Consider the following 25,339-nt stretch of genomic DNA (forward strand, 5'->3'; position numbering starts at 1 on the left):
GCTGTGTTAATACCCAGTTGCTGAAGTCATCAGGACTTAAGTGTTTCCAACAACCTGCTGAGAAATGCTGAAATGCTATCAAGCTCACAGTAACTGACCCTTCTAGTTCCTGGAAGAGCTTAGAAACCTCCAAGGTCGTGGGCTTAAGAAGTTCTGAGTGATGGTCTAAGACAGTCTGATCTAACTCTGGAGAGACTGGCTGTCAGTCCAGAAGACTTCTGACTGGCCTGACCAGGTAAGGTCCTCTTCTCAGGGAAGTCCCACTACTTATGAGATGCATCCTGAAAATTCTAGTTTGCTCCAAACCACTCAAGATTAGTAGGAATAGAACCCCCTGGTGGCCCTAGGATCAAACAAACTATGGGAGCAAGCCTAGGGCCAGAAGTTTCTTCCAATTCTCTTTTGCTTTTCTCCTGAGATCCACAATTTCCCAGAAAAGAATTAGGAACCTCTGGAATTCCCAGAGAAGCATATATTTCTAAAACACATGTGTTAAAGTCATCAAGATATAAGATACTAAGCTTGTGGGGAGGGTATCTTGCTTCTATCCATAAAGACAAAATATCAAAAATGCTTCCCACTCAGGTGAGCAAGTTACTAACTTCTCTATTAAAAGATGTATTCCAAAAAAACTTTAAGAACAAATGAAACTCCTATCTTAAAGCAGTTATAAAATGGAGGTTACATGGGATGAAGAAACTTCCTAACACTCAAATTATTCTACAATCTTCACCAGTCTCCTCATTTTTAAAGCAATCTCACAAACAGCCCAGGGCAAGTAATAACTTATGCTAGAAGAGAAATAAAAGAAATTTTAATTTTATTTATTTCACAGTACACAACATGAATCTCTTAGAATGTGGTAGAAGCAGCTGGGTACAAGAATGAGGGGAGTTCATAGGGCTTTCAACAAGGAAGGGAATAGATTTTCTAACACTAATCATATAAGCTACTTCACCCAACTATTCCCATTCCAGAAAATACAGTCCAAGAACTCCATTAGTAATAAGAATATTGTAACAATTAATTTGAGTTTTGGGCCACCAAAGCTGTAGAGATAACAAGGTAGGGGGCTTTCCAAGCAATCCTTTGGCTAGTTACACAGGGTTACAGAGCCATATGCTAGATCTGTAAAAAAATTGACATTTATTTATAATACTACTTAAAGAAAACTATTCTGGGCCTTGGCAACAAAGGGGATAAAGTATACCAAACAAAAATAAATAATTCTCTGTGAAGTACAAGCCAATTAAAAGGTTTCGAATTCCCAGGAAGGGAGTCAGAATTTGACAGCATTCTATAGCTATCACTTTAAAGTGACATCACCTATAATCATAACCTTGCATGAGATTGTACTAGAGAAAAATAATTTTCTTTATGTTTAATTTGTATATATTTTGTTTCCACTAATATTGGTACATTTTATCTCCTTACTGGCCCCATACCTGTTTCTATATGTATTTTCCCTGACTATTAAAAATTACACAGATCCTTTTAACTCTTTTTTCCACTACTCCACATAATTTGACATGATACATTACCTTGTTTTCACTCAGTGTCCTCCTTCTTTCCATGAATATGGGATTAACTCCCTAATGAAGATAGACGCAAAAATCTTAAATAGGAAACTAGCAAAAAGACTCCAGCAAGTCATCACAAGGGTAATCCACTATGACCAGGCAGGATTCATACCAGCAATGCAAGGATGGTTCAATATTAGGAAAACCATTCACATTTATTAACAAGCAAACTGACAAATAATAATCACATGATTATCTCAATAGATGTAGAAAAAGCCTTTGATAAAATACAACACCCATTCCTATTGAAAACACTAGAAAGCATAGGAATAGAAGGGCCTTTCCTAAAAATCATAAACAGTATATAGCTAAAACCATCAGCAAACATCATCTGCAATGGGGATAAACTAGAAGCCTTCCCAATAAGATCAGGAGTCAAACAAGGATGCCCATTATCACCTCTATTATTTAACATTATACTAGAACCAATAGCAGTAGCAATTAGAGAAGAAAAAGAAATTGAAGGTATTAAAATTGGCAATGAGGAGACCAAGCTATCACTCTTTGCGAATGATATGATGGTTTACTTAAGGAATCCTAGAGAATCAACCAAAAAGTTACTCAAAATAATCAACAACTTTAGCAAAGTTGCAGGATACAAAATAAACCCGCATAAGTCATCAGCATTTCTATATATCTCCAACCCAGTTCAGCAGCAAGAATTAGAAAGAGAAATTCCATTTAAAATCACCCTTGACAATATAAAATACTTAGGAATCTATCTGCCGAGACAAACACAGGAACTATATGAACACAACTACAAAACACTCTCCACACAGTGAAAACTAGATCTAAACAATTGGAAAAACACTGATTGCTCATGGGTGGGATGAGCTAACATAATAAAAATGACAATCCTACCCAAATTAATTTTCTTATTTAGTGCCATACCTATTGAACTAACAAAAAACTATTTTACTGAATTAGAGAAAACCATAACAAAGTTCATTTGGAAGAATAAAAGGATCAAGGATATCCAGGGAAATAATGAAAAAAAAAATACAAAGGAAGGTGGCCTTGCAGTCCCAGATCTCAAACTATATTACAAAGCAGCAGTCATCAAAACAATTTGGTACTGGCTAAGAGACAGAAAGGAGGATCAGTGGAATAGACTTGGCGTAAATGGTCTCTGCAAGACAGTTTATGACAAACCCAAAGACCCTAGCTTTTGGGACAAAAATCCATTATTTGATAAAAACTGCTGGGAAAATTGGAAGACAGTGTAGGAGAGATTAGGTATGTATCAATACCTCACACCCTACACCAAGATAAATTCAGAATGGGTGAATGACTTGAACATAAAGAAGGAAACTATAAGTAAATTAGGTCAACACAGAATAGTATACATGTCAGACCTTTGGGAAGGGAAAGACTTTAAAACCAAGCAAGACTTAGAAAGAGTCACAAAATGTAAAATAAACAATTTTGATTACATCAAATTAAAAAGTTTTTGTACAAATAAAACCAACAAAACCAAAATGAGAAGGGAAGCAACAAAGTGGGAAACAATTTTCATAACAAAAACCTCTGACAAAGGTTTAATTACTCAAATTTATAAAGAGCAATCAATTGTACCAAAAATCAAGCCACTCTCCAATTGATAAATGGTCAAGGGACGTGAACAGGCAGTTTTCAGCCAAAGAAATCAAAAGTATTAGTAAGCACATGAAAAAGTGTTCTACATCTCTTATAATCAGAGAGATGCAAATCAAAACAACTCTGAGGTATCACCTCACACCTAGCAGATTGGCTAACATGTCAGCAAAGGAAAGTAATGAATGCTGGAGGGGATGTGGCAAAGTAGGGACACTAATTCATTGCTGGTGGAGTTGTGAATTGATCCAACCATTCTGGAGGACAATTTAGAACTATTCCCAATGGGCAATCAAAGAGTGCGCGCCCTTTGATCCAGCCATAGCACTGCTGGGTTTGTACCCCAAAGATATAATAAGGAAAAAGACTTGTACAAGAATATTCATAGCTGCGCTCTTTGTGGTGGCAAAAAATTGGAAAATGAGGGGATGCCCTTCAATTGGGGAATGGCTGAACAAATTGTGGTATATGTTGGTGATGGAATGCTATTGTGCTAAAAGGAATAATAAAGTGGAGGAATTCCATGGAGACTGGAACAACCTCCAGGAAGTGATGCAGAGCAAGAGGAGCAGAACCAGGAAAACATTGTACACAGAGACTGACACACTGTGGTACAATCGAATGTAATGGGCTTCTCCATTGGTGTCAATGCAGTGTCCCTGAACAATCTGCAGGGATCTAAAAAAACTATCCACAAGCAGAGGATAAACTCTGGGAGTAAAAACAACGATGAAAAGCAACTGCTTGACTGCAGGGGTTGAGGGGATATGACTGAGGAGAGACTCTAAATGAACACTCTAATGCAGATACCAACAACATGGAAATGGGTTCGAATCAAGAACACATGTGATACCCAGTGAAATCGCGCGTCGGCTATGGGGGGGGGGAGGGAAGAAAAGAAAATTCTCTTTGTTTCCAATGAATAATGTTTGGAAATGACCAAATAAAACAATGTTTAAAAAAAATGCCAAGAATTTCCTGTGATGGGGTCTTTCACCTTCAACTTGAGCTTGGAGGAGCTCTGGCTTGAGGACTGCTTCTATTAGGACTACCATGTGGGTGAGTGAGAAGGGCTGACTCCTTTCCCTGGTTTGTTCTGAGAGGTACTAGCCTCTGCTAAAATCCTTGTTTAATTGACCCTTAGACCCTCTAGCTGGGGCTTCCGGTGCCCTGCTGGAGTACAGCCAGGGCTTGAGCAAATAGTCTAGCTCATAAAGCTAGATTTCTTAATCTGCCCTCTTTCTCATTTCTCTACTTTCACTCTTTCTATATTTTACAAATAAATTGCTAAAAATAATTTGCAGTTAATTCCTGGCGACCACACTGATAAATTTAATCCATCCCTTTAATTTAAACCCTTACATTCTGGCCCTTATGTCTCATAGAGGAATAGAGATGATCCTAAAGCAGAGCTTTGATGTGCATTCCACAATACATGGTTACATTTCAGGGGGTTCAGGAACTTGTATAGAAAATTTTTTAAATTTTCATTAATCTTTGGTTACCTTTGCAATTCTATATATTTTATTTGATGCACTTAAAAACACTATTCTGAAAAGGGATCCACAGACTTCACCAGATTACTAAAAGAGCCAATGACCAAAATAAAAAAAAGTTTAATACTCCTATGCTAGAGATTCTAGAAGAACAAATCCCAAAGGATATAAGGACTGGAAGATGCTATATCAAGATAGAAAGGCCATCTGACAGACTTTCTATAATATGAAGAATATCCTAGCTGAGGTCAAAACCAGAAGGCTGAACCTCAAGTAATGAGTTTTCTTTGCCATAGGAACTAACTGATATTTTTATGAAGGGGCTGTGGTCTGTCCTGGTGGAGGAAGCACCCATGTTGAAAAAAACAACAACAGAAATCCTAAAGGTACTTAAATATGTCTTTCAGTTTAATCAATTAAAGTGCACGACCTCCTCATTCATAATCTCCCTGAGAGTAGGATTATTTCTTGTATTTCTCTCTAACTCCCAGAATATTTAATAATGTGTTAGATACATATTGGCCCTTCAATAAGAGCTATTGAATATACAATTAGTACAAGGCAACAGAATGATGAATTAGAGACACACTGGGGACCCATATTACTAAACAGAATTTAGGAGAGAAGAAGAAAATGATGAATGCCCATTGTAAGAGAGGAAACCCAGACTCAATCTGCCAGAAGAACAAAATCAGGTGGGGGAAGGACAAGAAGGACAGAGAATTCCAGAGAAGGAACTGAAGAGCTGAGAGAATCCAAGCGGTCAACTCACTTCTCTTTGGGGAGCCCTCCAGAAAGGTTGGACTGAGAGAACCTCTGAGAATGATCATCCTTCTGTGAATCCAGACCCCCTGAATCCAGTGGAAGACAACAGGAGTGGACAGGACTTTAATATAAAGCTATCCACCCCAGGAAGATTTCCTATCTATCCCTCTGAAGCAGTCCTAGAACTTCATATCATAACTAGGACAGTTAGAAGTCAGGACAACTTTCACAACTGACCTCAGAGGCAAAGCCTGACCCTGCAGGATTTGAGGAGAAGATTGTTAATCTTAGGGACTTCCTATTTCCCACTTTTCCCTTTACCTTATCTCACAATCTCACTTACCCTACCTTTTGTGTGTTCCTCAAGGATAAATAGCTGTTTTTATGAAGTGCCTGCTCATAATATTTAGGGAGAGGGACCTGAAGCTTTGAGGAGGAAAACTATATTTCCTCCCCAAAGAAGAAGAAGCAATTCAGTCCTGGATTTTACTTCAACCCAGTCTCTGAAGAAATTATAGTTTGTGAATCTGAAGGCAGCCTGTGTGGGTTTTACTAGGGAAAGAAAGGGGAGAAACAATCTATCTCCTCTTTCCACCTTTTAGCGCCATTCCACCTCTACTGCATTCTAGTCCTGAATTAAGTGGTGGGGGATTCCATTTCGCCCCCTCCATTACACCATTTAGAACATGACTTGCTGCCTTTGACTAGAGTAAACTGCCAAACTCTTGCTAATTAAAAGGTCTAGATAAAACTGTTAACTCACTGAGACAAGCTGTATCATAGTATCATAGATTTAGAGCTGGAAGAGACCTCAAAGACCACCTGGTCCAGCCCTTATTTTATACATAAGGAGACTGAGGTCTAGAAGTGGTGATTTGCCCATGGTCACTAAAATAGGTGACGAAAGCAGAAATTGAATCCAAATTCACTGCTCTTTCCTGTAGATCACTAGTTTGTTTAAATGTTAAAATTAATATAATCCAGACAACTTCACTGAATTAGTATAAATTGTTTCTTAGAACCTGTAAGAAATGAGTCAATATACTATTACTGGAGGCTGTTAAACCAATATAAATTATTGCTATCAAAAAGAATGCAGCCAGATTAAGTTTGTTGAATGGTGGAGTCTGCCATCTGCTGGGAAGAAATAGGAAATGGTGTAAGCATTTCTGTCAGCCATAAACAAAAACAAATGGCAGGCAGGCAGTCTGTACAAGCTGGAGGTAACATGTAAAAATAGATTTAAAAGCTCTGTACTGGGGGAAGCTGGGTAGCTCAGTGGATTGAGAACCAGTCCCAGAGATGTGAGGTCCTATACATATATAAATATCAATACGTAGTAGGTAAGAGTTTAAAAAAAAAAAAAGCTCTATACCTATACTGAGTATAAGTGATACATAGGTGATGTAAAGTCATTTTAATTGTGCCCAGACAAGGAAAAAATACATGCACATATATGTATGCATATGTAATGTTTAAAATGTTAAATATTATTAAATATTAAAAAGAATATTAGAAGTGTTTTTTTTTAATTACTTGAATTTCTCCTAATACTGAATTCTATAGCACAAGTCACCAGAAATCAAACTGTTGGCCACATTTCCAGGACCATACCATATACACTTTCCTGGTAGTCTGAACATGCTAAGCTACCTAAAACTTGGACATTACAGCTCATTGTTATGGAAAGAGCCCTCTATTGAGAGGCAGGAAATTTAGGATCAATCCCAGATCTACTACTAATTGACCCTCACTTGTGATTTTGGGCAAGCCACTCTCATTTCTCTTTGTCTCATAATTTCCTCATATGTAAAATAAAGAAACTGGACTATATGATCTGTAAAATTCTTCCTAACCAAAATATTATCATTATCTGTATCACAGGAATTCAAAATGAAAACATGATGTTTTTTCAACAAATATTATCCCATTCATAAACCTTTTATTCAGTACAATATTTATCACTCTAAAATACGTACACTAAAGATCTTAAGGAGCAAATAATAATATCAAAATAATAATCTATTCTATAAAAGGAATCAAGTCATTTAAAAATTTATTTGTGAAAGGAGAACTAACTAGTTAAAAGATATAAAATAAAGGTTGAGATATGTAACAGTAAGTTTCCTCAGGGCTCAGGATTAATACATCCTTTTTAATAAAAGTTCTTCAACTTTTCAGAAGACCCAAAACACTTTCATATTACAAAATCCCAGTAGTGTTAATCAGCCAGATTATCTCATGAAGCCATGTGACAGATAAGTTATAACATGGGGCAAATTAATGCAAAACAAAATTATCCTTGTTGATAATCCAAATTCTATATGTTGGTTTATGGGCTCTTGGTTAGAGACTTGGGTATCAATATCTAAAATATACTGCTGTTGTCAAAAGGTCCAGCAGAATGTTAGACACTATATGCATTGATATAAAACAAATTAATATTCCATACTTATAAAATCTATGCTATAACCTGATATGAAATATCCTGTAAAGATATGGCTTCTGAATCTCAAAAAGACATAACTGAGCTCAGAAAGCTCCATAGGAAAAAAAAAAACAGTATTTTACAGACAAAAGACCACTGAATTTGTAATCAAGAAATCTGAGTTCAAATTACTTGAATACTTAACATAAAATTATTAAATGCTTACTGTAAAAAACATTGTATTAGGTGTGAAGTATCGATATTTAAGTAAGTAAAAACATAATTTGAGTAAGGGAAGAGCACTAACAATTATGGAGATCAATAAAATTTTCCTTTATGAAGAGGAATGTGGGCTAAGCCTAGATGGAAGCTAAAGTGTTGGAAAGTGTAGGGTTGGAAAGAAGGGAGTATATTCCCAGGTACATATGGCAGATAGTTTTGGCTAAGGCATGAAAAAAAAAGATACAATACCAAGGGCAAGGGAAAGCACAAGGATCAAATAAGTGAAGGAAGGGATGAAATGTGAAAAGAAAATTTGGGAAAGGATGAATGGAGCCAGTTTTGTAAAAGATTTTAAACCCAACACACTGAGAAGTTACTACATTATCCTATACACAACAGAGAGCCACTCAAAAACTATGAGTAGGTAAGAAATACAATCATACTCATACTTTAGGGAGATTGCTTCAGCAGCTATGGAGAGAATGGATTGTAAAGGGAAGAAACCAAAAGCAGAAAGGCCAATTAGAATGGGGTAGATTTAGGAGATGTTTGGAGACTGAACTGGCATGTCTTAGCAATAGACTGAATATGGGGGAGAGGAGAAGGTGAAGTTAAAAAAAATAAATCAGCAAGCGTTTATTAAATTCCTAATGTGTCTCAGGCACTGTGTTACGTACAAAAGATAAAAAGACAAAAATTAAAAGTCCTTGCCTTAAGTGGCAATACATTCTCTTAAGAAAGAAAATATGTACCCATATAATCATATAGAATTGGACATTGAGGGGATATTCATAAATTGCAGTAAGCCTAAGTAAGTTTTACTACATGATTGCATGTGATACGACTGCACCATAAGAAATGATGAGCAGATTAATTAAAAAAATGAAAAGACTTACATGGAATTATGAAGAGCAAAACATGCAAAACCAAGAGAACATGACATACAGCAACAGAAATATTGTTTGAAGAATAAATAACTTGTGTATGTCCATGTCCAAAGAAAAAACTGATCAATATAAAAAAGAAAAACATAGTTTCACATATACATATTTGTTGTTGCCATCAAATGATGCCTTCTCTAGTGCAGGTGGTGGGGGAGAAAGGGAGATACTTGGGACTTTAATGTAATAAACTTATAAAAATACACACATATATTCAAAATAGATACAAAATTGTTTTGTAAAAGAGGGTATTAGTAGTCAGGTTGGAAGCATGGGACTAGAGTCCAGAAAAGCCTTCCTATAAAAGATGTCATAAATTGAGTCTTGAATGAAATAAGGCCTTATATGGGGAGAAGGAAAGGAGAGAGCGGCATTTTAGTAATGGGGATTTGAGGGGACAGATGGAGACAGAGCAAAAGCGTTTTGTGTATAAGGAAAAGCAAGAAAGACATTTTGGCTGGACCACAGAGTATGGGAAGAAGAATGTATAAAGTAGTGACCAGATTGTTAAAGACTTTAAATGCAAGGGAAAATAGTATTTTATTCTGTTAGTAATAGGAGCTCTTGGAGCTTATTTAGTAAGAGTGTCATGGTTAGATATGCTTTAGGAAAATCACTTTTGTGGCTATTTAGAAGATGAACTGGAAAAGGGGGAAATCTGTATCAGGAATCTATTCCAATGGCCAAGGCAACAAGAAGAGCCTGAATGAAGATCATGGTTAGGTGAATAGTGATAAGGGGACATATAAGAGAGGTTGTAAAGTAGAAAAGATAGTAATCATTGGCATATTTGATAACAAGGAAGAAAGGAAAGGTAACATTGAGGCTGTGAGTCTTTCATGACTGGAAAATTGGTCATGCTTTCAAGAGAAATGGAATCCATCAGACTGGCAAGGATGACTCCCCAAAAAAAAGAAAAAAAAAGGAAAATGGCGAGAAGACAGAAGACCTATATTAATGTATGTGTTATGAATGTAATCAAGTACGTTCATATACTGTTAGTAGAATTGTGAAATGTCCAACCGTTCTGGAAAAAATTTGAAACTATGCCCCCCCCAAATTATTAAACTGCCTACCCTTTGACTTGGAGATACTATTAGTAGGTCTATATCTCAAGAACATCAAAGAAAGACAAAAATAATTCATATTTACAAAATTACTTAAAGTAGTTCTTTTTGTGGTGGCAAAGAATTAAAAACCAAGGAAGTGCCCTTCCATTGGGGAATGGCTGAACAAGTTATGGTATATAAATGTGATGGAATACTACTGTAATAAATAAATGACAATAAGAAGGGTTTCAGAGAAATCTGGGAAATCTTATATGAACTTGATCAAAGTGATATGTGAAGAACCAGGAGAATAATTAATATAACAAAAATAATATTGTAAAGACAAACAACTTTGAAATACTTAGGAACTCTGATCAACATAATGATCAACCACAATTCCAAAAGGCTCATGATGAAATATGCTACTGTCTCCTGATAAGAGAGGTGATGGATCAGAGTGCAGACTGAGAATTATTTGGGGGGGCGGAATAAAAGGAATGTACATAACTGTTTCTAGTAGTTTTGCTATGAAATAAGGGAAAGACAAAACATGATGGATAGCATGAGAGAACAGTATGGACTAATGAGTTTGTTTCAAGGATGGGAACACACTGGAGCTTTGCACATATTCATTTGCATGTTGTCTCCCCTATTAAATAGTAAGCTCTTTGATGGCAGGTACTATCTTTTGCCTCTTTTTGTAACCCCAACTCTCAGAACAGTCCCTGACACATAATAAATGCTTATTGATTGATTGTTGATTTAACAAATGCTTATTTTTAAAAAGGCCCACATGTTGTGAAGTTTCTTCATGCATATTTCCCCAATATGGTTATTGTCTTTAAGTTTCCTCACCAGCCTCAATTTTTTCCCAATAATCTTTTTATGCCACATTTTTTATTCATTAAATTAGCTACTTTTATTTCCATCTTCTATATGCAGCCTTTAAAAATCCATATATCTCTGATAGTCTCTTCAAACAATTGCCATTTCTCCTCTTCACATAAATTATTTCTCTTTGTGTCTTCAGAATTCCACATATTTAGAACTGGAAGGAACTATAGAGATCTTTTAGCAGAAACTCTCATTTCATAGACAAAGAAGCTAAGGACCAGAAATATGAAATGTTTTCTCTATAGCCAGTTTTTCATCTCTTTCACTTTTGTGTTTCTATCTTTCCTTGGAAATATTTTAAATCAATTCATCCCAAATTCTGGGTACTTGTCAGATTGAATTAGCCTTCCTCTCCTTTATTCCCAGCTCTAGGACAGGAGCTCTCTTTGGGGGGGGAGCACAAAAATATGGCATATTTTATAACTTCTGAATTACATCAAATAGGGAAATCTGAAAGGAGTTAGAATATAGGAATGAATGAGGAAAGAGTTATGGGTGATGTAATAATGAAGGTACTGACAAGGATTGAAGAGGTACTGGGGATAAGGCAGTGTTGGTAACAGGGAATGGAGGAAGTGAAAGGACAGAGAGACTCTGGAGGGCTGGAGAGGTAAAATGGAGGAATACCCCTCTGTGGCTGAGAGGCTGTCTTTGAGATTCCCTCTCACTTAACCCACAAGAGAGGTACCCCTTGGTAAGGTTAGGTTAATGATGAGAGGACCAGTGTCCTTGAGAGAACTTCTGGGGACTACTGGAAATTACTTAGCAAGGCCTGACTAACAGTTGAAGCCCAGGACTTCCCCTTGTTGAGCAAACAGACTGTTACTGTTGGCTCTTGTTGTTTTATCTAGGCTAATGGCTATGTTAGCCACGAGCCTCTTGTTCTTTGTTCTCCCTTCAATATGAATCTGATTGCTATTTTCTATATCTCAAGTAGTTTAATAATTATAGTAAATCAAGAAAGGGGAGAGGTTTGAGGGAAGAGGAGACCCTACTGGGTTTCTAGTTTCCTTCAGCTGAGCCAAGATGGCTCAGCTTCAACTTATCTATCTTCTTTTAAGCTAATCAATGTCTCTCTCCTACCTTAACAAGTGGCAAGAGTCCTTCTTGGGAAGGTCAAGGCAATTTATATTTTTGTAAATATTCATCCATATCACCTAGGTTGGTATATTTATTGCCATATAGTTGGGCAAAGTGGTTTTTAATGATTGCCTTGATTTCCTCTTCATTAGAGGTGAGGTCTCCCTTTTCATCTTGGATACCGTCTATTTGGTTTTTTTCTTTCCTTTTTTTAATTAGACTGACTAGTACTTTGTCTATTTTATTTGTTTTTTCAAAGTACCAGCTTCTAGTCTTATTTATTAATTCAATAGTTCTTTGACTTTCAATTTTATTAATTTCTCCTTTGAGTTTTAGGATTTCTAATTTAGTCTTCATCTGAGGATTTTTTATTTGTTCACTTTCTAGTTTTTTAATTTGCATACCCAATTCATTGACCTCTGCCCTTCTTAATTTGTTTATATACGAACTCAAGGATATAAATTTCCCCCTGAGTACTGCTTTGGCTGCATCCCATAGGTTTTGAAAGGATGTCTCACCACTGTCATTTCCTTCAATGAAGTTATTGTTTCTATGATTTGTTCTTTAACTAGCTGGTTTTGGAGAATCATATTGTTTAATTTCCAATTAATTTTTTATTTATCTCTCCATGTACCCTTACTAATTATTTTTATTGCATTGTGGTCTGAGAAGGTTGCATTTATTATTTATACCCTTTTGCACTTGTTTGAAATGATTTTGTGCCCTAGTACATGGTCAATTTTTGTGAATGTACCATGTGCTGCTGAAAAAGGTGTATTCCATTTTGTCCCTATTTATTTTTCTCCATATGTCTACTAACTCTAATTTTTCTAAGATTTCATTTGCTTCTCTCACCTCTTTCTTATTTATTTATTTATTTGATTTATCTAGTTCAGATAGAGGAAGGTTCAGATCTCCCACTAGTATAGTTTTTCAATGTATTTCATCCTTGAGCTCCTCTAGTTTCTCCTTTAAAAAATTGGATGCTCTGCCATTTGGTGCATACATATTGAGTACAGATATTTCCTCGTTGTCTATACTGCCTTTTATCAGGATATAATTACCTTCCCTATCTCTTTTTGCTAGATTTATTTTTAGTTTGGCTTTGTCCAATATCATGATTGCTACTCCTGCCTTCTTTTTATCAGTTGATTCCCAATAGATTTGGCTTTATCCTCTTAACTTTCACCCTATGCGTATTTACCTTCCTTATGTGTGTTTCTTGCAGACAGCATATGGTAGGGTTTTGGATTCTAATCCACTCTACTATTCGCTTGCGTTTTATGGGTGAGTTCATTCCATTCACATTCAGAGTTATGATTACTAGCTGTGTATTTCCCAGCATTTTGATTCCTGGTCCTGCCTTTTCTTCTTTCACTATTTCTTTCTACACCAATGTTTGTTTATAGTCATTCTCCCTAGGTCCCCCCTTATTTTACTTCCCTTTCTACCTCCTCCCTTCTTATTCCCTCCCTTATTTTTTTTTAATATATTTTATTTGATCATTTCCAAGCATTATTCGTTAAAGACATAGATCATTTTCTTTTCCTCCCCCCCACCCCCCATAGCCGACGCGTAAGTCCACTGGGCATTAGATGTTTTCTTGATTTGAACCCATTGCTTTGTTGATAGTATTTGCATTAGAGTGTTCATTTAAAGTCTATCCTCTGTCATGTCCCCTCAACCTCTGTATTCAGGCAGTTGCTTTTTCTCGGTGTTTCCACTTCCATAGTTTATCCTTTGCTTATGAATGGTGTTTTTTTTCTCCTGGATCCCTGAAAGTTGTTCAGGGACATTACACCGCCCCTAATGGAGAAGTCCATTACGTTCGATTATACCACAGTGTATTAGTCTCTGTGTACAATGTTCTCCTGGTTCTGCTCCTCTCGCTCTGCATCACTTCCTGGAGGTTGTTCCAGTCTCCATGGAACTTCTCCACTTTATTATTCCTTTGAGCACAATAGTATTCCATCACCAACATATACCACAGTTTGTTCAGCCATTCCCCAATTGATGGGCATCCCCTCGTTTTCCAGTTTTGGGCCACCACAAAGAGCGCAGCTATGAATATTTTTGTACAAGTCTTTGTGTCCATTATCTCTTTGGGGTACAGACCCAGCAGTGCTATGGCTGGGTCAAAGGGTAGATATTCTTTTGTCGCCCTTTGGGCATAGTTCCAAATTGCCCTCCAGAATGGTTGGATCAGTTCACAACTCCACCAGCAATGAATTAATGTCCCTACTTTGCCACATCCCCTCCAGCATTCATTACTTTCCTTTGCTGTTATGTTAGCCAATCTGCTAGGTGTGAGGTGATACCTCAGAGTTGTTTTGATTTGCATCTCTCTGATTATAAGAGATGTAGAACACTTCTTCATGTGCTTGTTAATAGTTTTGATTTCTTTATCTGAGAACTGCCTATCCATGTCCCTTGCCCATTTATCAATTGGAGAATGGCTTGATTTTTTGTACAATTGATTTAGCTCATTATAAATATGAGTAATTAAACCTTTGTCAGAGGTTTCTATGAAGATTTTTTCCCAATTTGTTGTTTCCCTTCTGATTTTAGTTATATTGGTTTTGTTTGTACAAAAGCTTTTTAGTTTGATGTAGTCAAAATTATTTATTTTACATTTTGTGATTCTTTCTATATCTTGCTTGGTTTTAAAGCCTTTCCCCTCCCAAAGGTCTGACATGTATACTATTCTGTGTTTACCCAATTTACTTATGGTTTCCTTCTTTATGTTTAAGTCACTCACCCATTTTGAATTTATCTTGGTGTAGGGTGTGAGGTGTTGATCTATTCCTAGTCTCTCCCACACTGTCTTCCAATTTTCCCAGCAGTTTTTATCGAATAGTGGATTTTTGTCCCAAAAGCTGGGATCTTTGGGTTTATCGTATACTGTCTTGCTGAGGTCGATTCCCTCCCTTATTTTCCCCTGTAGTCTTTTTTTAAAAAAATTCCCCCCCCACCCTCTCCCTCCCTTGTACTGCTTCCCTCCCCACCAGTCTGTTTTTTACCCTTCTACTCCCCTATAGGGCGCAAATCTATTCTCTTCCCCAATGGATTGGATTGTTCTTCCCTCTTTGGGTCAGTTTCAAGTACGTAAGAGTTGAGTATTTCCGTATTTCCTATCTTCAACCTCTTTACCCTTCCAGTGTATTGATGTTCTCCCTCCTCCCGCCATGAGCTTCTTTATGACGTATAAATTTACCCCCGTTTGTTTCATTTCCCATTTCTTTTAGTCATAACCTTTTTAGCTCTAGTCATGTATATATATAATTGTATATATATATATATACATACATATGTGTATGTATTTGTGCATGCATATATCTATATACCTATTTATGTCTTGTCCTTTCATCCTATACAATTTGTCACTATTCTCTCTGAGTGTAATTCTTCTATCTGCTCAGATGATAGCAACAGTTTTTAAGAGTTACCAATGACCTCTTTTCTTATAGGGATACATATCATTTTAACTTATTGAGTCTCTTAAAAATTTTTGTTGTTTTGTTTGTTTGTTTCCCCTCTTTTTAAATTACCTTTTGATTATTCTCTTGAGTCTATGGTTGGACATCAAATTTTCTGTTCATGTCTGGTCTTTTTTTATGAATGCTTAGAACTCTTCTGTTGTGTTGAATGACCATACTTTCCCCTATAAGAATATCGTCAGTTTTGATGAGTATTTTATTCTTGGTTGTAGACCTAGTTCCCTTGCTTTCCAGAATATCGTATTCCATGCCTTTTGGTCCTTCAGTGTGGATGCAGCCAGATCCTGTGTTAACCTCACCATGTTTCCATGGTATATGAATGGCTTCTTCTTGGCAGCTTGCAATATCTTTTCTTTCATCTGATTGTTTTTGAATTTGGCTATAACATTTCTTGGTGTTGTCAGTTGGGGATTAAATACAGGGGGTGATCTGTGGATTCTTTCAATCTCCACTTTCCCCTCTTGTTCTAGGATCTCAGGACAGTTTTCCTGGATAATTTACTCTAGTATTATGCCCAGGCTTTTTCTTTTGTTGTGGTCTTCTGGTAGTCCAATTATTCTTAAATTGTCTCTTCTTGAACGATTTTATAAATCATCTGTTTTGTGAATGAGATGCTTCACATTTTCCTCAAGTTTTTTCATTTTTCTTGTTTTGTTTTATAGTGTCCTGCTGCCTTGTGAGGTCACTTAATTCCAGTTGTTGTATTCTGGTTCTTAAAGATTGGATTTCATCTCTCATTTTTTGGTCATCCTTTTCCTTCTGGTCTGATTTTCTTTGAAGATCGTCTTTCATCCTCTTTACCTCATCTTTCATCTCCTTTGCCTCATCTTTCATCTCCTTTGCCTCATTTTCCAGCTGGTTGATTTTGGCTTTCAAGACACTATTTTCTCATTTTAGTTCAAGTGCCTCTGTTTCCAGATGAGTTATCTTAGTTTTTAAGTTCTTTTCCCAATTGTCTTCAGCCTCTCTTAGTTGTGTTTTGAGTTCTTCCACAGCCTGTATCCAATTCGCTGGGATTTCTGGTTTATCGTTTGCTGATCACTCCCCCTCTGTTCCATTTGCTGAGTAGTAGCTGTCTATTGTAGTTTCTTTCTTCTTTTTCTGTTGTTTGCTCAAATTCACCTTTTCTTTACTCCCCATATTTGTGCTCTTGTTCCTCTCATTTTTTTGTTTTTTGGGGACTTCTATCAGTCTCCCCTCTTGGAGCTTTAACAGAAGATCTCTTGGTGTAATCTCTGGGGGAGGGTTGTTGGGGGTTTGGGCTTCCCTGTCCTCTGGAGGCTTTTGATTGGCTTAAAGTCCAGCAGTCAATGAGGATGGGTGGGGAGCCTGGGCTTCCCTGTGTTCTGGAGACTTTTGATGGGATTAAGTTCAGATTGGTTGGGCTGGGTTTGCTCTGAGTTCTAAACTTCCTGGACAGCTGGAGCAAATATGGAGGATCTCCAAAGCTCTGGCCAGGCTGCCAGGTCTATGTTCCTTCTAATTCTCCACATAATTCTTTAGGATAAAATTGTCTTGACTCTGCCTCTAGGTATCTGTTCTTTCAGAAGACCCTGCTCTCTCAAGGGGGAGGAGTCAAGGCCTCCCTGGGCTCTGAGGGCTCCTGAGGAATTGGGTTGAGCTGGTTTGAGCCGAATGAGCCCTGAAGCAAAAAACCTCCTCCTCCACTTTCTGTGTTGAATGCCTGGAGACTGGCCCAGGTTGCTTTCAAGGAATGCTCTTTGGAGTAACACCTTTGCTGGCCCTGAGGGTTTTTTTGTTCTTTCAGAAGACCCTGCTCTCTAAGGGGAGAGGGGTCATGGCCTCCCTGGGCTCTGAGGGCTCCTGATGTGATTAGGTTCAGCTGGTTTGGGCTGAATGATCCCCGAACCAAAAAACCTTCTCCTCCACAATCTGTTTTGACTGCCTGGAGACTGGCCCAGGTTGCTTTCAATGTAAGCCCTTTGGAGTAACCCCTTTGCCAGCCCTGAGGTTTCTGTCCTTTCAGAAGCTCTGAGGGCTCCTGATGGGACTGGGTTCAGCTGGTGCCCTAAAGCTGGAACCTCCCTTGAGACTCAGATGGAAGGACCCAGCCAGGGGCCTATAGGCTTCCTCCTTCTCTCTTTGTTTCCCTGCCGTCTATGTTGGGGAGACTAGGTCAGGTTGTTTTCAAGGTGAGTCTTTCAGAATAGCCAGCCCTGATGCCCTTTTGCCGGCCCTGAGGTTCCCGCTGCTGCCGTGGGCTCAGCACTCTGGGTTGGGGAGGGTGGGTCCTGGGACCTTCCTTCTGCCTACCCCTTAGATCTGAGTGATCTAGGTTCTGGCTTTTGGGGGGCTGTACCTTTTGATCCAGGTCCAGGAGGAGGGTTCCCCGGGTCTTCCTGTTGTTCAGTTTGAATTTCGGTATCCTGGGAACATTCAGTTTGTGATTGGTAAGGAAGGGGTTTCAGAGCTCTGAACTTTCGCAGCCTCTAAACAGCCATCTTGACCAGAAGTCTCCTTCTTGGGAAGGTCAAGGGATGAAAAGGATCTTCAGGATAACCCCCTGAAGTTAAGGAATCAACCCCTTCTCAGCAGCTGTTGTTGTTTGTTTTTCCTCTAATGGATGCTCTCAAACAAAAAGGAACCTTTTTTTTCTTCTGGGTAAGGGAAATGGAGACAAGGCTTTTCCACAAATTGGGATCTAGAGCTCCAGGTCTTTGCTCCTCACAGAGTTCAGAGGGCAAAGGCCCTTCAGTTAGCAGTTTATCCCACAATCCTCTTCTCTCACTCCAACTGTCATTCCCCCTCCCATCACATTCCAACTGCTGTCTGCTACATCTCAGTGGGCAGAAATGCAAAAGCTTGATCCACAGTTTTCCCTTCCACAATTGGTGGGGAGAAACACAAGGTATTCGTAGGTCTACTTCAATTAGTTTTTGCACTGAAAATGTTTCTCTACTAATGAAGGAGATAAGTATAGAAGTTTCTCTGTAAGTGCATGAGGGTCATATAGTTAGCAAATTGACAGAAATCTTTTAAAGTAGCCTCTCTTATCCTGGACAACCATCTTGGATAAGCAGATGCTGACTTTGTGGTTGGTTATGCCAGCAGAGAACTCATTGATACTATATATCTCATGGAAATCTGTTAGGTAATAGGGAATGTAAAATTGGGGTTATTACCTGAGGTCTCTGAATTACAAAAAATATTTTGATGGCCAATATTGCAGCTTAGTAAGGCAAAAACTGAAACCTCTCTGACAATTCTTCCAAACCAATCTTTTAAAAGTACCTTAAAATGATTTGACAAAAACTAACAGCAGGATGAAGTGAGGGGGCTCTCCCACTGAATACAGAGGCTGGGAAAACAAGCAAACAACAATAGAAACACCTAACCCTAGAAAATTTCTTTGGAGACAAAAAGCAAAACACAGAGTAAATAGGGACTGTGAGATCCAAGCAACCACATGCAAAACTTCAATGAAAACTGGTCAAATGGAAAAAGAGGCACAAAAATCCAATGAAGAAAAGAGTTCCATGAAAAGTAGAATGGACCAAATAGAAATGGAGAATCGAAAGTTCATGGAGAAATTCATTCTTCAAAAATTACAATTAGGCAAAAAGCAGCTTATTTTAGCATATAAATCAAAAACTTTAGGATCCTGGATCATAGTATTATAATTTTAGAATAAAGATTTTAATTTATATACTCTAATATCCTCATTTTCTAGAGAAGTAAAATGAGGGCCATGCAGTTAAGTGACTCACTCAAGATCATACAAAGTAAATAAGAGCTCAAGGACTTGAATCTAGATCTTCAATCCCAGACTCAATGTTATTCTTACCATAACACTAACTCTAGCTAACAGTGGAGTCACCATAAACCAATAATATACTATATAATTTAGGGTCAAACAAAATGAACTCTCAAGTTCATCTATCATAAACACATTAAACTAACATCTGTGTTAAAAAGACCCAGTGAATTCTTTCTGAACAGAAATTGTGGGCATGCTGATTCTTGACCCTAGAATCGTTAGACATATTTTCACTCAAAACAGGTCCTCACTTTTCTACTGCACAAAGACTTTATTTATTTTTTACTCATTAGTGTTAAAAACATGATATAAACTCAGTACAAACCTAAGTATACCCAAAGACTTCACATGGACACAAAGAAAATAAATAATAATTTAAACACCACAGTCAAATACAATTACAATATATCTCACAAATATTTACCACAATCCAAAACTGTGAAATATCTATGACTATGCATCAATTTTAATAATAAGAATGCCTCTAATATCTTATTTTAAAATTTCTCATTTTCATCAATATTAAATTAGAAGTAGATATGAAGCCATTAATGAAAAAGGTTAAACTTAAATTGCAACAAAAACACCAAGAAGCAAATACCAATAAATAAAAGAATAAAGAAATTTTTAGCTATCATTCAAATACCACCTTATAGGAAAGGTCAACTTAAGAAACTAAATTGACACAGTCCAAGCCAGGGTGCAATGGGGAATTCTTCTGTTTTATTTCTAGTAGCTACAATGTGAGAACTCTTAGAGGAAACATATTAGATAAGCCAAGTACTCTAATAGACAAATAAGGAATGATGACATGTAAGTAGGCCAGGCCCTAAATAAGATGATATCTGGGGGAAAAAAACACTTCAACATTGAGAGCTAGGGCATCCTTTAAAAGAGGTGCATTTAAATATATTTCTGAGGAGATAAAACCAAGAAGGTTGAATAGGCAAGCAGTTTGGCAAATCTCCCGTCCCCAAAATTCTCAAAATCTAGAAAACACTCTAGATTGAATCCTGATAAGGAAATCCAGGAGAAAGTCAGTGGGCCACTTTTCTAGCACAGGAAACCATAGGGAAAGAAACAGAGAGATCTATAGATAATAGCCATATGATCTGGCTAAGAGCATGTAGCACCCCATAGCAAGGAAGAGGTAGAACAAAGGGTGTAGTGATTTCAGATCCATGCCAAGGTTCTTTAAGCAAAACAAGAGCTGGTGCAACTGGCTTATCTGTTGTCCAAAACTCAGTCCCAGGTCACAGATCTTACAGGGAACCCAGCCTTGGGCAATATGGTAAGAGGGGAGAAAGTTCTAAAGCAAGCAACAGCAATGTGACTCACAACTCAGGAGCAAAGTAGGGTCTCAGTTCCAGCTTTTAATCCACTCTAAATCCTATAGAATAATCAGGGCAGGAATCACTGACCAAAGGGAATCCTGAAGTATATCACTCAGAACCAGCTGAGCTTCCCAGCTGGTAATAAGGGCTTTAACTACTATTGCTTAGACCCCAATCCAGACCAGGAATTTGCAGGACTCAGACCCAAAAGGCAGAAATCACCCTCTGCCCTGGATCCTCTGCCCTGCCCCTTTGGGAGCACTGAAAAATTACAGTCTGAGCTGTCCTTGGAATCTGGGAATAACACAACACATAATACTCCCAAAAAAGAAGTAAGGGAGGAGATGGGAGAAGAGAGCTGCATAGCTCAGTGGATTGAGAGCCAGTCCTAGAGACAGAACGTCCTAGGTTCAAATCTGAGCTCAGACACTTCCCAGCTGTGTGACCCTAGACAAGTCACTTAACCCCCACTGCCTAGCCCTTACCACTCTTCTTCCTTAGAACCAATACACAGTATTGACTCCAAGATGGAAGGTAAGGGTTTATAAAAAAAAAGAAGAAGAAGAAGAATTAGAAGAAGTAAAAAGACTAGCTCAGACTATTCTCTCCAGATGTATGTAGGATCACATACAAGCTAGCAGTCACCACTATAAAGGAACAGAAAGTTTAGAATACAATATTTCAAATGGTAACGGTGTCAGAGTATAGATAGAGATATTTTTAGAACATGATCAATGCAGAAAATTTGTTTTGCTTGATTATATATGTTTTTATAAGAGTTTTGATTTTCTTTAATTCTCAATTAGTAAAGCAGAGATGGCAAAGTTGTAAGGAAGGAAATAAAGTGCATTTTTACTGATTAAAATATGTATATTACTTAAATAAATTCTTACATAGTTCAGGAAAAGTGGGAATAAAATATTACATGTCTTTTTTAAAATTAGTATAACTACCACCAAATTTAAAGGGAAAAAAACCCGCTTCCCTATTCATATTACATAAATCAACTACAGTTATTGACCAGGGAATGAAGAATAAATTTCACACAGTTTTAAAAAGTAAAAGACATGAGTTCATTTTCCTAATTTAAGTACATAAAACAAAACAAACAATTTCCTTGGTAATTCAGGATCTTGTAGAAACTAGGTTACATTTTATACATCATTTCTTACAGCACTAAATGATTTCTAAAGGCCATTATATAGTCACACAACCTCTCAGCCATCCCAAGCATTTCTCTATGAGGAAATTACTCATTTGCATCAATAAAGAGAAATCCCTCACTGGAGTTTTTATCCACAGAAGTCAGATTCCCTCAAAATAAAATGAAAATAAAGCATAAAAAGATCATTCTACGTTGAAGAATCTATTAAACTACGACTGAATTTACTATTGCTGCAAGAAGATACAGAACATTTTGCTAAGTGTTTTGATTATAGAGATTACTCTTGAAGTTTAGTTTAGTTTATCCTTCTTTTAATTGAAACTAGAATTTTAAAAAATTATCTTATTGATGTCTCTTTTTATTATATCATAATAATTTTCCATTCACCCTCCAGAAATAATGCTCTCTTGGGACAAAGAAAAATAATTAAGAAAAATAATCTGATTAAGTGACCATATCTGAAAGTCTATACAACATTCTATCCTAGTAGCCCTGGGCCTAATGAATTTTTCTTCTTAAATTAATTAACTGTCATTCAAGTGGAGAGAAAAAAAATCTAGTTAACTGAATTCCTATTAGTGGAGTTCTGGAATCTTGATCTCATAAAGAGTACAAACCTGGGTATAGTACTTTACATTTGCCTTAAGGCAAAAATCTAACTAATTTATTAAATTCTTTTAAAATTTCAACTTTATATGAGAAACAGAGAAAACCTGATCAGCACTTGCACTATAAAATGTTTTATTGCTTACTGAAAGTTGGAAATTATGCTTGCTGAATTAAAGTAGAAGCACAAATATTTTGAGGGTTGTCTTTCTTATTCAATTTTTAATAGATAAAAAATCTCATGTTCTCTACTCCAGAAAGAAATTAATGTGTGACTCTGGACAAGTCTAACCCTGTTTGCCCTTAGTTTCTCAACTGTCAAATGAGTCAGAGAAGGAAATGGCAAACCACTCCAGTATCTTTGCCAGAAAACTCCATATGGAAGCATGAAGAGTCACACAACTAAAATGACTAGACAACAATCATCTTTTAACATATTAGCAATATCTGACTATTTAGAAGCTAAATGCTTCTGGACATCTGTTCAGGAAAGACTCAAAAATTGCTGAAAAAAGGCAGAAATAGAAGGTAAAGTTACCCAAGAGGAATGTTCCTTCATCTGGTGTTGGTTGCTATGAGGGCCATTAGCATGGCCTCGCCAAAAGCAGTTTTGGCAGAGCTGGTAGTTGTGGCACTGCTGGCATCGGTAGCGAAAACCCATCATACTCTCACACCGGCAATATGAACACTCCACAGGATGGAAGACTTGAAGAAGGGAAATTTAAAAGGTGGAGAGAAAAGAGGAATGGGGAAAAGAGAAAGATAAAAATATTGTTTATTTAAGTGAATTAAATCAAAATGGAAGAGCTGATACTAACAAAAGGAATCATTGATGGAACCTAAAATTAAACTGAAAGCCAACTGCTCTGGTCCCCATCTTCTTTCTCCTCTTATATTTTCCTTTATCTGAAACACCCTGATAGAAAATTAAATGCTTTAGTCAATATAATAATTGGTATATTTGTACATAAAACATATTAAATTTAATGTATTCAAAATATATTTTACATGAAAACAAAACTGGTCATCAAAAAGTATTTTCATTTTTTTATTAAAATAATGAAAAAAATGTTATTATTCCCATCATACCCATGGGTCTAAAAAGCTAGCAATGGCCTAGGCCTCTCTAGATCTCCGACAGTCCTTATGTGTCCAATAAAACAGTTGAAACATAAATCTCTAGTGGGTGAATAGAAAATAGAATCTGGAAGTCAGAAGCCCAGTGCTAATTCTTGCTCTACTAGTTAGTACCTGTAAAACTTTAGGCAAGTGACTTAAATTCTTTTTATCTCACTCACTTTTATCTCACTTTATCATTATCACACCCCATCTATAAAAGGGAGCCTACTTCTCTTCATGAACTTGATTGTTGGGAGCTGTTTATAATGTAAAATACAAAGTATTATTCATAGAAGAATTCATATCCACATGCAGAAAAAAAGATCAAAACTTCTCACCATTCAAATATCAAGAATATGGGGTACTTTAACCTCCCAAAAACATAAAATTACATGTTCTTGTTTGTTCATTCTCTCTATAAAATAATCTTCATCCATACTTCAATCAAGAGTCTCTTGACAAAGAACTTTGCATATTTAAATGTTAGCATTCAAAATAGGGAACTGAATTAAAGCTAAGAAAAAATTTTTATGTTCTTTACTTTTCAATACCCCTTAAAATTTCACATCCATAAATTTAAGTTCAAAGTCAAAGAATATTTCTGAAGTCAGGAAAATATGAGAAGCCAATTCAATTTTAGGATATATGGCTATAACCACCATTGAGTGAGTGATTTTTCTTGTAATATCTACCCAATTCTTCTACTACATTTGATAAAATTATTTCCACACAAATGTTTTCTTTCTGTCAGCTAAAACCTAAGCTTTGGAGAGCTAGAATAAGAACACAGTAGTGAAAGATGAAAGGAATAAATAAGATTCCATTTGTGAATTTATGATTGCCTTCTAGGAATATTATGACTGAGTATAAGTGAATGGCTCAATACAAAAGAAGACTGGAAACAAGTATATTACAAGTAGTTTGCAAATGAAAATTGTGTGCATGACCCAAACCAAGAAAAATATTATGCAACATCAAATGGGCAATTACAAGGGCATTTAGGAGTGTGTGTGGATTATTCTACCACTTGTTACTTTCTCCCCATCTCATGGGACACAGCGACTCAGGAATAGGGCACTTCCTACAGTGTAGTACCTATTCAGTTAAATGTTTCAGTCCAGACTTCTGGGGGTTTTATAGGATTCATGCACTTTGTTGGTGTCTCCCCTTAGCTCTTTCTTAAACTCCAATATGTTTGAGGTGCTATCAAATTCCCTGGGTGGGGAGGCCATATCATAAATGCAACACATACCTACATACTTCACCATGATGGAGAGGTCTAATTAAACATTTAACTGTTAGTATAAATATAAATATTTTTTCCAGTTCAAGCACATCTCTAAGTATATACCATAGAATACAATAGATAAGTGTCTATTATATAAACTTGAGCTTTGCAAACTTTTTAAAGAATATATCTAATATACAAAGCAATGCTAAAGAGCATTATAATTGAGTTTGCTCTCCACATGGTTAAAGTTTATATTATCTCTAAAGAAATCAATCTCTTGAAAAATAGAGCAGGTGAGGGAAATTATAAAAAAGGTAAGAGTCCAATGTGTAGTGGAAATTTAAGGGGACTTTGAAAATAATAAGGTATACCTTCTTTAACCACTATTTAAAAAGACCAAGAAAAAACATCTTTAAAATGGAATATATTTATTGAGAGAGAGAGAGATGTAGCCATATATCAGGTCAATGACCAGAGCAAGACTGACTCTGAGTTACAGAAAAACTCTTGACTTATAGGAAAATACAATAGACTTATTTTAAACATTCAAGCCTTCCTTAG

At 36.7% G+C, this 25,339-nt stretch overlaps 1 protein-coding gene across 12 annotated transcripts in view; it reads right to left on the minus strand.

The window, feature by feature from the left end:
* The window catches only part of DTNB (dystrobrevin beta), a 398,765-nt gene that overhangs the window by 215,169 nt on the left and 158,257 nt on the right, over positions 1 to 25,339 (minus strand). For all 12 annotated transcript variants that reach the window (XR_008915458.1, XM_056813141.1, XM_056813139.1 and 9 more), the window contains exon 8: positions 22,967 to 23,133. Coding sequence is in view for 11 of the 12 variants with exons in the window: in XM_056813141.1 (XP_056669119.1) it covers positions 22,967 to 23,133 (167 nt within the window). In the remaining variant the exon portion in view is untranslated. The remainder of the gene's footprint in view (positions 1 to 22,966; positions 23,134 to 25,339) is intronic.

Source organism: Monodelphis domestica, chromosome 1 (assembly GCF_027887165.1).
Source record: "Monodelphis domestica isolate mMonDom1 chromosome 1, mMonDom1.pri, whole genome shotgun sequence".
NCBI lineage: Eukaryota > Metazoa > Chordata > Mammalia > Didelphimorphia > Didelphidae > Monodelphis > Monodelphis domestica.